The sequence below is a fragment of the Octopus sinensis genome, linkage group LG10 (genome assembly GCF_006345805.1).
Source record: "Octopus sinensis linkage group LG10, ASM634580v1, whole genome shotgun sequence".
Classification (NCBI taxonomy): domain Eukaryota; kingdom Metazoa; phylum Mollusca; class Cephalopoda; order Octopoda; family Octopodidae; genus Octopus; species Octopus sinensis.
This window is the reverse complement of record NC_043006.1, coordinates 24,937,531-24,953,881: the sequence shown is the minus strand read 5'-3', so window position 1 is coordinate 24,953,881 and position 16,351 is coordinate 24,937,531. Positions and strand designations below refer to the sequence as shown.

General features: G+C 36.6%; 1 protein-coding gene and 1 non-coding gene across 16 annotated transcripts in view; both read right to left on the bottom strand.

The window, feature by feature from the left end:
- LOC115216158 (sickle tail protein-like) overlaps positions 1-16,351 on the bottom strand; it is a 460,762-nt gene that overhangs the window by 257,811 nt on the left and 186,600 nt on the right. The window contains exon 1 of one of the 15 annotated variants that reach the window (XM_036506382.1): positions 13,562-13,704. The exons of the other annotated variants lie outside the window; for them this stretch is intronic. Within the exon in view, the coding sequence (XP_036362275.1) occupies positions 13,562-13,603 (42 nt within the window). The 5' untranslated portion in view covers positions 13,604-13,704. Of the gene's footprint in view, positions 1-13,561; positions 13,705-16,351 lie in introns of those variants that run through there. 15 annotated transcript variants of the gene reach the window in all.
- On the bottom strand, positions 9,508-9,616 carry Trnai-uau. Its single transcript has 2 exons — positions 9,579-9,616; positions 9,508-9,543 (listed from the first exon to the last, which is right to left on the bottom strand). It is a non-coding gene; the product is annotated as a tRNA-Ile (tRNA).

Here is a 16,351-nt window from a genome sequence, read left to right as displayed (position 1 = left end):
ACCAAGTAGTCTTCAGCATGTAAAATAGATAGATATACACACACATATATATATATACATATATATATATATATATATATAATATATATATATATATATATATATATATATATATATATATATATATATAATATATATATATATATATATATATATACATACATACATACATATATATATATATATATATATATATATAGATATATATATATATCTATATATATATATATATATATATATATATATATATATATATATATATATATACATACATACATACATACATATATATATATATATATATATACATATATATATGACAGGCTTCTTTCAGCTTCCATCTACCAAATCCACTCACAAGGCTATAAAAGAAGACACTCTTTAAAGTATAGAGTTGAATTTTGTGTAGCTACCTCTTGGCAATTTTTCTCCCCCACAGATTTTGTAGTGGGGTATTACCCATTTTCTGGACTCTTTTCACAGCTATACCTCGTTTGAAATTTACATTAGTTTTTGTATGAAAAAAAAAAAAAGGAAGGGAGGAGAGCTTGTTTGTAGTTTGTAGAGAAAACGTTAAACATGCCTGAAAAAAAAAGACATGGCATCACTTTATGGATTCCAAAAGGCCAGGAGGAATCTTCTAAAATGCAGACATGTTCCGAAAATTTCTGTCCTAGAGTTCAGGATGCTCCCTGTTATGAGAGAGTTTTTTAGGATCCTTGCACATTCAGCAATGCATAACTTGCAATGTTTCATTCTGTTGATGTTGTGACCATGTGATTGAGTATGGTATCCCACCATCTCTTAATTGCCAGGCGTGGCTGGTCAGTGATGTTACATATGCGTGGTCGAAGCTCGATAGCCAATGGCAAAGGGAGGTAATCACCTGTTGTTTACCTTTATAGTGAGGCATTTTCCCCTCCATATTTGAAGAAGTCTTAGGCTAGCATGTTTGGGGTCTGAAGATTCGCGGTGAGGACAAACCCCCTTGTGAATGAGAAACCCAGGATAACCTCATAAATCGGCCTTCCTCATTATAATTATATATATATATACTTATACATATATGTATATATTTATGTGTGTGTGTTTGTGTGTGTGTTTGTCCCCCCCACCACTCTCACTTGACAACTGATGTTGGTGTGTTTGCGTACCTGCAACTTATCTGTTCAGCAGAAGAGACTTATAGAATAAGCACCAGGCTTACAGGAAATAGGTCCAGGATTCAATTGCTCCAGCATGGCTACCGTCAAATGACTGAAACAAGTAAAAAAATAAAAGAATGCCAAAAGAACATTCCATACCACTAGACCACGAAGGTTCTTTGAATATGTACAATGTATTTTAAGGCTAAATAGTAATTATCTACGTTAGAATCTGGACAAAAGCCCCCAAGGACAAAAGCCCCTCAGAAAAAAGCCCTTTAGTTAAAATGTGAAAGTGGACAAAAACCCCATGGTTATATTTTTGGGTTAGTTTTTGATTTTTTTCTTTTACTGGTTTGTCATTAGGCTGTGGCCATACTGGAGCACCACCTTGAGGAATTTTTAGTTGAATGTATTGACCCCAGAATTTTTTTTGATGATTTTCAACCAGCGCATGAAGTTAAGCCTAGAAGGTCTCTCCACACGCTAGAAATAACAGCCTAAAAAAATTTTTAGTCACAGAAAAATCAGCATTTTAAAATTTAAATTTGAAGTCCTTTGTTTTCTTCTCTTAGCCCTTACAGATTAATAAGAATGAGCCACTGCCTAATTAATGACTAAAACAAGTAAAAGGTGAATAAAAAAAAATAACCAAAAAATATAACCACGGGGCTTTTGTCCACTTTCTCACTTTAACTATGGGGCTTTTGTTCTACACTCGTTTACATTTGCGTAACTGAGATATTTTGGTTGGATTATATAGTTATCGGTTTTACACTTCTTTCTATATTCTGTAACCGTCACAATATAGAAACATTTCTCATGGCACCAGCACACAATTTACACATGCTTACATTTTTTATGCTTTCCGTGAAGTTTTCAAGAGTCAATCTAGTATATATAAGTATACAAATATGTTTTATAAATTAAAATCAAGAATTAAAGAGGAATTTGTGCTGTTTTGATTTTGCTGTTATCTGTCTTTCTTTGTTTTCATTTTCTTCTAAATAAACAGTATTTCCAAGGAGTCTCATCAGAATATGAAGAGTCTCGTCAGAAGAAGCTTTAACCACATTTCTGTAAGATGTATATTGTGCAGACTGAGCTTAGATGAATTATAACTGTATATAAAGTTTTGGGGGTTGATGGTATAAAACACCTTCGACAATGTTAATTAACCCTTTAGTATTTAAACCAGCCATATCCGGCCAAAATAGTTAATCTGTTTTATGTTCAAACTGACCAGATCCAGTCTCTCACACCTACCCTACAATGTTATTCTACATTAATTAATTACACCATCAAGATCTTGAAGATATGAGATAATGCATGATTAATTCAAATCAATGGGAATCAATAGGCATTATGTTTGATTGAATAATCTGAACACTAAAGGGTTAAATGTAATTCAAATTTTGACACAAGGCCAACAATTTTAAGGAAGTGGGTAAGTTGATTATATCGACCCTAGTGCTAAAATTGTACTTATTTTATCAACCCCAAAAGGATGAAAGGCGATGTTGACTTCGGCAGAATTTGAACTCAGAATGTAAAGAGCCAGAAGAAAGGTTACTAAGCATATTGTGTTCTGCACTAACGATTCTGCCAGCTCACCACCTTAATATTAATCGAAATATTTATTTGAAAAGAAAAAAAGGACAGTATTTGAAGTGAGTGTATGATGTAGTACCACATTAGACTGAAACACGACATACAAAAAGGGTCTTAGGTTTATTGAGCAAAGTTTCAATTATAATAAAACTAGACAACAAAATTTATATAGGACAAAGGAAGCATTCAATAAAAACAGAGTACCATTAGCTGAAAAGTCCCACACCTTTAGAACTTATATGAAATCAGATTCCAACAGCATATACAAAAGTAAAAATCTTCACTTCTTACAGCCTTGTCCAGGCTATTTTAGTGTAATAAATAAATAGAATAAAATAAGTAGTTTAGAAGAACAACAACAGTAGATATTGGAGTTTGCAATGTTACTTTATGTTAGAGATCATTTGGGGATAGTAGGAGTTTGGCACTCTGATGGAAGGAGCTAACCAGTAAGTAAAGTTATATTTGACTCTGTATAGTGTTGTAAGGGTTGTTTGAATTTATGAAGACAAAGTAGAGCAAGTGTGAAGTGGGTTGGAGAAGGTCATTTGAAATAGTTGATACTAATGTAGGACAAGGTGAGTGAGAGGTGTATAGATCAGAATGTGCATGTTGACAAAGGAACAGCTGAAAGAGAATGGGTGAGGCATGGCTGTAATAGATGATGGATTACAAGAGCAATTAAACAAGGTAGTCAATGAGTGCAAATACAAACATTAATACTCATCATCATCGTTTAACGTCCGTTTTCCATGCTAGTATGGGTTGGACGGTTCGACCGGGGTCTGGGAAGCCAGGAGGCTGTACCAGGCTCCAGTCTGATCTGGCAGTGTTTCTACAGCTGGATGCCCTTCCTAACGCCAACCACTCTGTGAGTGTAGTGGGTGCTTTTTACGTGCCATTGGCACAGGTGTCACGATCGATTGGTGCTTTTTACATGCCACCAGCATGGAAGCCAGTCAAGGCGGCACTGGCATCTGCCACATTTGGATGGTGCTTTTTACATGTCACCAGCATGGGCATCACAACTACAATTCACATTTGACTTTTATTTTGATGTTGATGTACTTGACACAATAGGTTTCCTCAAGCACATCAGGTTGCCTTATGATCCAAGGTATGCACAGTAGGCTGTCTTGTAATCCAAGGTACTTTGGATGGCTGCTATGTGAAGCTGGTGCAGGAAACAGCCATGAAAGCATGTTATTTGTTGGATCTTCGCAGTCACAGCATATCTCCAGAGATCTCGGTCTTTCGTCATTGCCTCTGTGAAGCCCAATGTTCGAAGGTCATGCTTGATCACCTCATCCCATGTCTTCCTGGGTGTACCTCTACCCCGGATTACTTCAACTGTTTGGGAGTGGCACTTCTTCACACACCTCTCCTCATCTATCCGTAGTACATGACCATACCAGCGCAAACGTCTCTCTTGCACGCCACATCTGATGCTTCTTATGTCCAGCATTTCTCTCAGGGCGCTTACACTCTGTCGTATGTGCACACTGACATTACACATCCAGCAGATCATGCTAGCTTCATTTCTTTCAAGCCTATGCATGTCCTCTGCAGTCACAGCCCATGTTTCACTACCGTGAAGCATGGCAGTTCACACACATGCGTCGTATAATCTAACTTTCACTCTGAGAGAGAGACCCTTTGTCACCAGTAGGGGTAGAAGCTTTCTAAACTTTGTCCAGGCTATTCGTATTCTAGTGGTGACACTCTCTGAGCATCCACCCCCACTACTAACTTGGTCACCTAGGTAGCGGAAACTATCAACTACTTCTAGTTTCTCCAATGTTGAATGAAGACAAACTGGACCAGGATTAATGGAAGGATTGGCAGAGGTGAAATAGTCCAGCAGATTCAATGTGAACCTTCATATTATGAATACTTGATAATTGCACCTGTATTCAGTTGCACTTATTTTATTGTGTTATTGAACAAAGCAGTTGGATTTATTTACTTTAGAGAATATCTAATTGGTGGTATGTACAAGTAACTGAAATAACTGGACAGCCAATCTATGTGGTTGTTAGCTTTCATGTGGTTGCTAGTACTGTCTTGTGTTTGTGGTCCACTCCCAATGGATAAATGTTACTAAGTAGAACAACCCAGTGTTGTAAGCAGTGGTACTATAAAATTGTCAAGTGTCTAACATGCAGTGTCAAGTTCAACTTCTACTTAGGGAATGATGGACTCTCCCAAGGTGACATGTCCTGGACACATATATGTATAATGATAAATTGTTCAACAGTGGTGTCCCTAACACCCAATCAGTGACAGAGCTCAACACCATCACCTATCAGGAAAATTTTTTCCAATACATCTTTTAAATTACTCTGAAACAAACTAGCAATATACTCCAGGTGATACTTTTCCTTTATTGTTTCTCATGAATTACAGGTCGTTGTTGACTTAAGACCACCATTGGTTCTGACTGACAGGTAGTAAGTCAATTTAGTTATAAGTTGGCCTATAGGCCTACATAGCTTTGCTTTATATTTTTACATTCTTACGGTAAATTCTCAGGTAAAAGTCACACACAGCATTCTGTATTATACTACCAGAGTGTTATTTGTTCAAAGGAAAGTACCAAAGAATGCAAATACAAGAAATGCACAACGTAGTTTAAGAAACACTTGCAAAACTTATATAAAAATTTATTGTAGACTGGTGCTTGGCTGTGGATCTTCGATGTTGTTTGCTGAGGTAACAGTTGTAGTAGCTGGAGTTGATTTTTTGATAAACATGGTAAGCTTTGTCTGAATTGTTTGTTTCTTTTTCTTTTCATAAATTTCATGATATGGACAAAACACATTGTGTGCCATCCATTCAATCGTTCAATGATTGGGTCCATTGCTTTAAAGTGTGCAAGAGGTTTATTCAGTTGAAATAAACCTTCTGATAATCCTTTTGTAGTGTAACTCCTTTCGTAGCAATTTTTTCATTTCAAGGATGGGCCCAGTCCACTGCTTTGTTATAAATGTAGACTGTATGGATGCTGAACATTTCACAGCTTCAGAAAGCCTTTCTTTATCCTTCAAAATTGTTGAAACAGTAGAGTGTGGTAACTTCACTTCATGTGTGATCTCATTCACTTTCTTTTCTCACTCATACTATCTAATCACCATCATTTTTGTGTTGAGATCAATGGCTATTCTTTACTTCTTGGCAGTTTGAGGAGCAAATGAAGACAGCTTCCTCTTTGCAGACATTTTAGGGGATATTTTTTTTTAAATATAAAAGACAAGACACACAGAGTCACTGGAAAAGTTGTGCTCTACAGAGCCTGGTATTGGTCAAACATTTCGGAGTCTCAAGCAGTCATCTTATAAGCAAATACAAGGTTGGCTCAATATCTTCACGATGGGATATTCATCCAACACTTGAGATAACAGGTTAATTTCTAAGAAATTAAACCCATTAGATTTCAACCGGACTATTTATTATTACTGCCAGAAGCTGGTGTGTCAATCATCGTAAAGTCGACTGGTTGTAAGATGGACAGGTTTTAAGTTGATGATGACCTGTATAATGATTAAGTTTATAAAGTGTCAACCAGTCAGCTGATGAGCTATGAACGGTATCTCGTCAAGGATATTGCACTTGATGTATTTATTCTGATAAATGCAACTTATATTTTTCTTGACTTTCTCAAGAAAATAGCAGTCTAATGACTGTACATGGTAGACAAGCAATCAGTTAGATAACCAACAACTAGAATATAGCTGCTGGTGTCAAAATATAACAACGCAATTGCTAACACATAATCATTTAATTTTGCATACACTCAAGTAATTTCTTCAGCATAAACATTACAGATTGAGATGACTCCTGGGAACCAAGTCTACTTATAATCCCTGGATGAAGCTACTTCATGTTTTATAAATTGCTAATGACTTCTATATAAAGTTCTGATAAAATTGTTTTGATTATAAATATGACAGCAATTGGCTGGTCAGTTGAGTCAGGAGAGTATATTTTGAACCAGGTTGAAATTATTCTAAATAACTGCCTCTGTTTAGGATTATTTATAAGATTTCCAATTCTTTTACTACACTTCTAAAGAAGCTAGTATTAAATTTACAAAATACCTTTCAAATCTATAACTTTAAACTGCAATCTAGATATATAATCCACATGCTAGAGCTCACTTTGCTGTAGGGAATGTGTCAGATGTTCTCAGAATTTTAGTTAGTATTGGCCAATATAAGAGGCATTTTGACCTTCATCCACTTATTACCATTAAAATGAGACCTAATGGTGATAGACATAATCCATCACTCAGTTTAACATCCCTACCTGGTTCTTGGGTGCTTTAGTGAGGTCCACTTGTAAACATTCAGATCAGATCCCTGATTTGAGGGTAAATTCCCCTCTTCCTCCCAGAAGCCCTGAAAAAGGTCTTGAATGCTGCCTTTCTTCCTCTGATTAAGCAATTAAGAGCTAAGCACCTGCTTAACTTTTGATATTTTATTGGCATTAATAATTCTAACAGTTGTTAATTTAGTTAATTTAGTCAACTTCAATAGGTAAGTAAAATTGTGGAGCCAACTGTCACAACAATGTAGACATAATTAAAACAGGTGCAAAATCATAAGGTAACTAGAATATACTATACAGCTTATGCAAAACATTAAGATTATATGCAACAAAATCAATAATGCAAAATGGTAATGTGGTGTGTAATGTACTCAGCAAGGTAAGTGGTACCTACAGTTACAAGTGGTGTATTATGTAGATACTAAAATAGAGATTTGCTGAACATTATATATAATAGGTTAAACTTCAACATTGTGGTTTAGCCCCCAGTTCAGCTCTGTTCAAACAGACTTATGATCAAAGGCTTTCTGTTCTTTTCTACCACTTCTTTGCAAGAACAGTGAATCTGAGACACCATTATTCAATGTATTTTTTTATGTTAAGGCAGTAGTGCATAAGTTAAGAGAAATTTGACTGCTATTTCAAGCCAATCATATGGTCACTTTGTGACTTCCACTTTGGTTCATCTTGAAAATTGTTTCCTGAAGCATATGCTATAGGCTTAAATGACACAGTAAAATAGTTATAAATAGTGAAGAAGTGTCAGAGTAAAAAATCTAAATATATGACCTATGTAGAATAATAGACTCAAGATAATTAATGTTTAATTAATAATAAAGGAAAGAGATTCAACAAAACAAATACTGCTGTCAAAGTCTACAAACTTAACCTAAATATTATATCTACTTCCTTATCAATTTTGATAAAATTTAGCTATTTAATAACATTTCTGCTTAATCCTCCTTTGCCATTATCACCAACAAAATAACTATAGTAATAATGAGTCAACAAGGTGGACTATGTAGTCACTTAAAATATCAGTCAATTCTCCCTCAAATTATACACAGCTATCTCTAAAAAGTGGGGGACACTGTGGACAATGAGGTTCCAAATAGACAAAAAGACAAGCATGTCTTTTATTGTATATCTTCTCAGTCAGGGCTGATTTTGTGTAAACTAGAACAATAATAACTCACTTTCATTTACATCATCATCATCGTTTAATGCCTGCTTTCCATGCTAGCATGGGTTGGACAATTTAACTGAGGACTGGCGAACCAGATGGCTGCACCAGACTCCAGTCTGATCTGTCAGAGTTTCTACAGCTGGATGCCCTTCCTAACACCAACCATTCTGAGAGTGTAGTGGGTGCTTTTATATGCCACTGGCTCGAGGGCTTTTTATGTGCCACCTGCACAGGAGCCAGTCCAGCGGCACTGGCAACATTATTTTGGGTCGTGAGGGGACTTTGCACCATCCACAGATCTGGTCAGTAGCTCTCAGCAGGTTGTCCCATAGAAACCTCCAGTTGTCTTCTACACCATGTGAAAGCTATATCCCCTTCTTTTTCGTCAAAGGCTTCGAGTAATATGTCTCTAAATCTCTATCCATTTGCAGGATCTTTAAATTTCCAGACCCTTCTCCTCCATGCTGGTCATCTTCTGGGCGTCCACTTAGCCCTGATCCTAAAGTCACTAACTACCAGTCTATGTTGTGGGGTACATTCTTCACCTGGGAAAGTTTTGGCAGATTTCCTGAAGTTAGTATTGCAAACCATAAGATCATTTGCATTGCAGAACTCCAGCAGCCTGGTTCCCTCCTTATTGCGGGAACCTTAACCATAGCCTCCATGTGCACCATGGAAGCCCCCTATATGTTGTCCAACATGTCCATTGAAGTCACCAGCCAAAAAGAGAAGGTCCCTGTCATTTGTCAACAAGGTAGTCTGCAAGAGGGTGTCATAGAATCAGTCTTTCTGTCCAACGGGTAGCCCCAGTTGAGGGGCATAGGCCAATATAGTGTTTGCTAACCCATGATGAAGCACTAATCTAATCGTAAGTATTCTGTTGCATACTCTGACTACCTCGATTACCTTATCTACCCATTTTTCCACAAGAAGTATACCCACGCCCCCAACCCCGTCAGTGTTCCCTGCCCAGAAAATCTCGTACCTGTGTTTTTTGCCTGTGAGGAACCTAGCAGAACCACTTCTCCACCTTACTTCTTGGATGCAGCACATATTGATACATCTCCATTCAAGCATCTCAACAATCTCACTAGACCTACCTTTCAGTGTGCCAACGTTGACAGTGCCAACCCTGAGGGTGTGGGAGGTATGGGCCCGTGATACCCTGGGATGGGGGACAGTAGCTTCATGTACCTAAAAATACCAGTCAAATCAATATATATATAAATAAACTATCAATGTCCCAGGTGAGGTTTGAACTCACAACCTCCGCATTCCTCATCCGTGACTCACACAGCCAAGGTACTATCTATAAGTACGGTGCGCTAACCGATTGTGCCACCGAAACATTTAATTAAAACAAGTTTGCTAACCATACACAGTTATTCTGACAAAGTAGTCTGATGGTAAAAATAAAATATAAAGTTGTGTTGTGTTTGGCAAAAGTTACAGGATGTAAATACAGTGCAGAATGCACAATCCATTGAAAAGCAGCTCATCAACATCATCATTTTAACATCCACTTTTTCATGCTTGTCTAGATTCAACAGAATTTTGCTGAGGTGGATTTCCTACAGCTGGATGTCCTTCTGGTCACCAACTCTCACCTGTTCCCAAATAAGGTAATATTTCCCTATTACCAGACATGTTTTCAAGTCAGGAACAAAGGATACTACTTGCATGATGGTGACTCTTGTTTTGCAACTATCACATGATGTCAAAGCAAGGAGACATAAGAATTTTAAAAACTTTTGTAGCGTACACTCTACTGAAATTCTTCTCCCCTTTATTATATATACGGGCATTTGAACATAGCAGATAACAGCTAACCTTTGGCAGCTATTTGGACCCCATTGTGTCAACTACTCTGATTAGTTGGTATTGGCACAGTTTGTTTCTTACTCTATTGTGCAAATATGCAGCGTATAACCAATTGAAGCTCTAAATAAGATCATGTGAGACAGCCTGTTCTTAACTCAGTTTGAGCCTACAGCTCCTTATAAAAAACCCAGCTACTCCTCATCTCAAGGTCTTTGGTTCCAGACCTTTTAGGGTCCAGTCACTGACCACACAAGATACAGCCAGATCCAGTGACAATGCCAACAACATTACAGCAACTTCTGTCTTCGTTGCCACCATCATCTTATCAACATCCTCTATGTACAAGCAACACTGCACAGGTTCCAACATAGCACTGTTTGTAAGTTATTTCACCATGGTTAACAGCGAATATAGAGCCTGAAAGAACTACTATATACAAGTGACCCAGGCCGCAGAATTAGAGCCACAACTTCATACAACACGTACCTCACTGACTCTGCTTCATCGCCATAACTTCTTGATACAGTATTTCAACTACTGTGTACAACTGACGACAAACTGATATTTCTCATTCTTGTGTCTATGAATATTCGTCTAACTTCTCATTATAGACTCTTTCACTTTCACCTTCACTGTTATTCTTATATGTAGCTCATGCATACATCCATGTCTATACCCACACACACTTTTTTCTCACGACGACCTGTCAATTATTTTGTATCCATGATGCACACATGGACACACATGTTAACCTATCAATAAATCTTCTCTCGAACATTCTACTCAGTTGTGTCTCTCTCTTTCCCTCACTGGCACACTATATATATTCCAGCCTTCTGAATGGGGTTATTATTAGATGGTTTCACCATGCTTCCACGACCAGCTATACTTTCAAGAGAAGGTGAAATAATTCTTTTTTGGAACAGTGGTTCATGAAGCAAATTAAGCTATAAATAATAACTGTCAACTTTCTTTATCCAAAAGCGTTTCTCAACCCAAAATTTTACATGCTATTATTTCATAGCTTTATATGCTTTGAGATCTACTGTTTCCAAATACACACACAAACACATTTTCTCTCCACCAAATCCACTCACAAAGATTTGATCACCATAGGGCTATAACAGAAGATACTTGTTAGACAGTGGGATTGAACCTGGAATCATGTGGTTGGAATGCAAACTTCTTACAACACAGCCATTCTTATGCCTCATGAAAAATCAGTTTCATATAATTCTATATTATAAAGAAACTTTTTCCATTTCTGATTCTGTAACATATGTGTACTGTTAAAATTTGGTAAAATAATTTCAATACTAGTGATAACATTCTCTTTTTTGTATAAAATTAATTTTTCTCTAGTGTAAGGATATCTTTTTAACTCTTGTAGAAACCACACAAATTCACAAATTTTGTATTTTTTTTATTAGATTACTATCTAGTGATTTGTTCAAATCTCGTTACAGTTATTATATTGGGTCTCAATAAAAGGGTAAAAGGGACAGAACCACTTAACTTCAGTCTACCTTGTTGAAAACATGTAGTATTTCTTTACATCCAAATATCTGGTAGCAGTGGTATACTCTTTTACTTGTTTCAGTCATTTGACTGCGGCCATGCTGGAGCACCACCTTTAGTCAAGCAAATTGACCCCGGGACTTATTCTTTGTAAGCCCAGTACTTATTCTATCGGTGTCTTTGGCCGAACCGCTAAGTGATGGTGACGTAAACACACTAGCATCGGTTGTCAAGCAATGCTAGGGGGACAAACACACACACACACACATATATATACATATATACGACGGGCTTCTTGCAGTTTCCGTCTACCAAATCCACTCACAAGGCTTTGGTCGGCCCGAGGCTATAGTAGAAGACACTCGCCCAATATGCCACGCAGTGAGACTGAACCCGGAACCATGTGGTTGGTAAGCAAGCTACTTACCACACAGCCACTCCAAATATTGAAAGAAGTCATCAAATATTGAAAGCCTAAATGTCGTAACACTAAAACTGGTCTTGCAGTGTTCATTCGATTATGTTTTCTTGTCACAAGACATAAATTATTTGATCTGTTTTGTTTATTATATAGAGCAATGCTATTTAATGTTTTGGCTGCAACATTTTATGCCAATGTATCCTCTGTCTGAAAAGTTTGGCTGCATACACGTTAGCATATGTCAGGCGCATACAATTGACAACACAGTTAATTAAGATTTATTCAGTGAGTTATATTCAACACATGTTTACACGTGGAATTATCAGAATCATTATTAACTTTAGATGGCTCGCAGGCGAGGTGAACAAATTAGTGAGATAGATAGATAGAATGGCAATACTTCTACGCTACCAGCAGTCTTGGGAAGAGCTATCTGAGCGGAAAATTCGTGGATGTATTCAACATCAAACTCGTGTTCAGCGTCAAATAGTTGACTGTCATGGTGGTAACAGATTCGTGTAATAAATTTTGTGTTTTTTTTTGTTTCATGATATATATTTTTTCGGATGCAGCCAGACTTTTCACACAGTATCTTTTTCAGTATCTTTTGTTCCTCAAATATTCTGAACAAAATAAAAGTTTTATCAAAAAGAAAAGATCAGTCATTACAATAATCACATAAATAAATCATATTTTTGCAGCATCCTTTCATCACTGACTTATTTCAAACTATTTTGGATAAAAAAAAATTACATCATGAATAATTTTATACAATGAAAAATAGAACACCTTATTCTATAAGTTGTAAAACCTCACTAGTTCATCAGGGTTTATTTTATCTTTTGCCCCTTGAAGAAGATAAAATAAGTGCTAGCAGTATATTAGAGTTGATTCAGTCACCTATTCTTTTATTCAACCATTTGTATGAAATTAAAAATTCATTCCTATTAAACATACATTTAAAAGTTCATACTGTGCTCTAAGTACTATTGAATTGAATCTCAAAGCAAAATAACCCCAGTTTATCCAAGAAAACAGATTCTATTTTCATGGTGGAGTAGTTAGCAGTAGGCTGGGCATCAACCCATTATAAGATTGATAAAAAAAAATATGTAGTATGAAAATGTGCTGATTTGCATGTGTTGAGGAGTGGATATAAATTAAAAACTTTATCCACACTGACATAGAAAATGGATAAAAATCAACTGTAACTATAAATTTTGAATACAACGTTTTGTAATTTCTTGATCTATATCAATAATGATTTGTAATATTGGTATTTTCAGGGAAAGGATAGATTTAACTGAATTGACTCCTGCACATAACTTTTGGATTAAGAAAGACAAAGGCAACAATAACAACATTTGATGTAACTAAATATGGAAATGATAAATGTTTCAACATAATTCATAGGGTAGCATATGTACATGACTGAATCATGTATGAACATAGAGGTTTAACCAGAGATCATGTGGTTAAACTTCTAAGTTAGTAAGAAAGTAATCAATAATATATTCAGTTGAACTAGCCTACCTCTTCATATCGTGTAGTTTTTCGGCGAGCTGGCAGAGACATTAGCACGCCGGGCGAAATACTTAGCAGTATTTCGTCTGCTGTTACGTTCTGAGTTCAAATTCCGCCGAAGTCGACTTTGCCTTTCATCCTTTCGGGGTCGATAAATTAAGTACCAGTTACGCACTGGGGTCGATATAGTCAACTTAATCCATTTGTCTGTCCTTGTTTGTCTCTTCTGTGTTTAATCCCTTGTGGGTAATAAAGAAATATGTTTTTGTTACCTTCATTGTAAATGTTATTTCACCATATGTAATCCTAGAATTTATATATCAAGTTAGCTCATTGTTACTGTACTTTTTTTCACTGACTGACTACCTCACCTATATAATTTATCAAAGATAAACCTACTTGTCAAAACCACTGCTACTGACAAGGTAGGAAGATATGAAGTTAAGTGTTTTCTTTTTTCACTATTGTTTAACAACTTCATGTTGGACAGAATACAAGTTGACAAGTGTGAGAAGACTAGACCAGAAACTGAAAAAATCATTTGGTTCATCAACTCTTTTTCTCTCTATCTCTCTCTTTCTTTCTCTCATTCACAAATTCAACAAAAACCATTAAATGAATTAAAAAATAAAAACAAGAACCTTGACCAGCAAATACAAATTAAAAACAAAATATACATACACAATTTTTCATGAAATAATTTTTTTTACTTGTTAGAAAAGTCCAGTGTTGTAGAGGAGGATGGCACAGGAAAAATAAAGCTCGTCTTCTGAAAGGTATATATAGTGTAAAACAAAACAGCTTCAACTTGGAATCAAAATTACTTTGCAGATCTAACTTATTATACACCTCTTATGAGGAAGAAGAAAGGCAAAATGTACATTTGGTGCAATGTAGTCAACAGGGACAGTGCTTGAGATGGGAGGAATATGTGATCAGCCGCAGAATATCATGGAAGGAACTTTGGGCTTGGGAACAAGCAAGAACATCCTTCCTTTGACATTCTACCTTCACCGGTGAACTTAGTCCAGTGGAACATAAAAACAACCGATGAGTGTAGGTGCGAAGAAAAAGCAACGGTTAGACATGTTCTGTCAAACTGCAGACTAGCACTAGAAAGGCATACATGGTGTCATAATCAAGTCCCCAGCATCATAAGTGCAACACTCAAGGAGAAGATCAAGAGGTACAATATGGGAGAGCACCCAAAAGTGGAAAAGCGCAGGAAAGTATACTTCCAGAAGGAGGGAAAAGGATATAAAACCAGGCCTACAAATAAAATATACGAGATAGACGAAAGATGGAAGGGATACTGGGAGCTGGCCACGGATTTGGAAAGACTAGTAATATTTCGATTAATAAGAACGACAAAAAGACCAGATTTAGTCCTATGGGACAGAGAACGGAGAATAGGAATTTTGCTAGAACAGACAGTGCCATGGGAAGAGAACATCGGCAGAGAAACAAAAGAAGAGGTACGAAAAACTAATTGAAGAGTGCAGAGAACAGGGATGGAATGTCGAGTATTACCACCTGGCAGTGGGGGCTAGGAGCTTTATTGAAAGAAAAATGACAATGCTATTCAAAAGAAGGTTTGTTTTTTCTAGCTCGGAGCTGAGAAAACTAATAAGGAGACTACAGGAGGCAGTCAAAAAAGTCAGCATCTATATATGGCTGAAGCGGGAAGACCAAAAAAGGCTTGAAAGTCATAACATGCCGGCAGGAAAATAACATTACAAGGTGAGACAAGCTGACACTGAATTAGCTTTGCTGATTGACAGATGATGGTCATTTAGAGAATGCATGGGCTGAGACTACGTGCCTTCATTGGTCAGTTAAAGTTGAGACAGTGTCACGTGACAACTTGCTGGGGCTGCCTGCTGGAGCCTGTCAGCAGGTATTTAAAGGGAAAAAATTTGACAAGTCAGTCAGTCGCCCACTGACACTCATTGACACTACATCGAAGAGGCCAGGGAACAGAAGAAAGAAGACATGCACCCAACACTAGAGCTGAAGACACCTCCGAAAGGGGGAGGGCCCCCACCCTGTCAAAACGGTAGAGGAGTAGGGGCCGAAACCGGACGTGGTTCCTCCTGATGATGTCTTGAGCTAACTGGATCCTATAAAGAAGCTGTTGTGGTAGCAGACCATGAAATACGGTTGAAATTCCTACCATACAGTTAAAAAAAAAGAAAAAGAAATGAAAAATTGGTGGTAGGTAAAATTTTGAAGCAGGTTTCTGAGAAACCAACTCTCATGTCAAAGTTCATTATTCAAATTTCAATGACTCAAACAATAAAATCAATCAAACTTCTCTAAAATTAGGCATAACATTAATAGATAACTGGTTAAATGTTTACTTAATCCCAATATCTTTTGATGAAAGATAATTATCATCACAGTAATTATCATATGATTATATATGATTGGGCAGAAACTCAACTTAGGGCTTTATAGAAAATACTGATATCATAATAACTGGTACCCTAAAAACGCTATTTTCAACTAGGTCTGTTTTTTTATCTATCTATATCTATAAAGGAGAGTTTGTGTGTATGTGCATGTGTGTGTGTGTGTGTATGTTCCTCATGCATTCCAAAACTGAGTTGCCGATTTTGACATACAGGGTATCAAAAGATTCAGTAAGCTTTTGGCTACCAACTAAACTATATTTTCATTCACATATTTGCATTACAAAAATTTAACATTATCATTTTTCTTTTAGTCACCTATCATAAACAACATCTTTTACCACCACCACAACGATGATGATGTCGTATTTCCAATATAAGTGTGTTC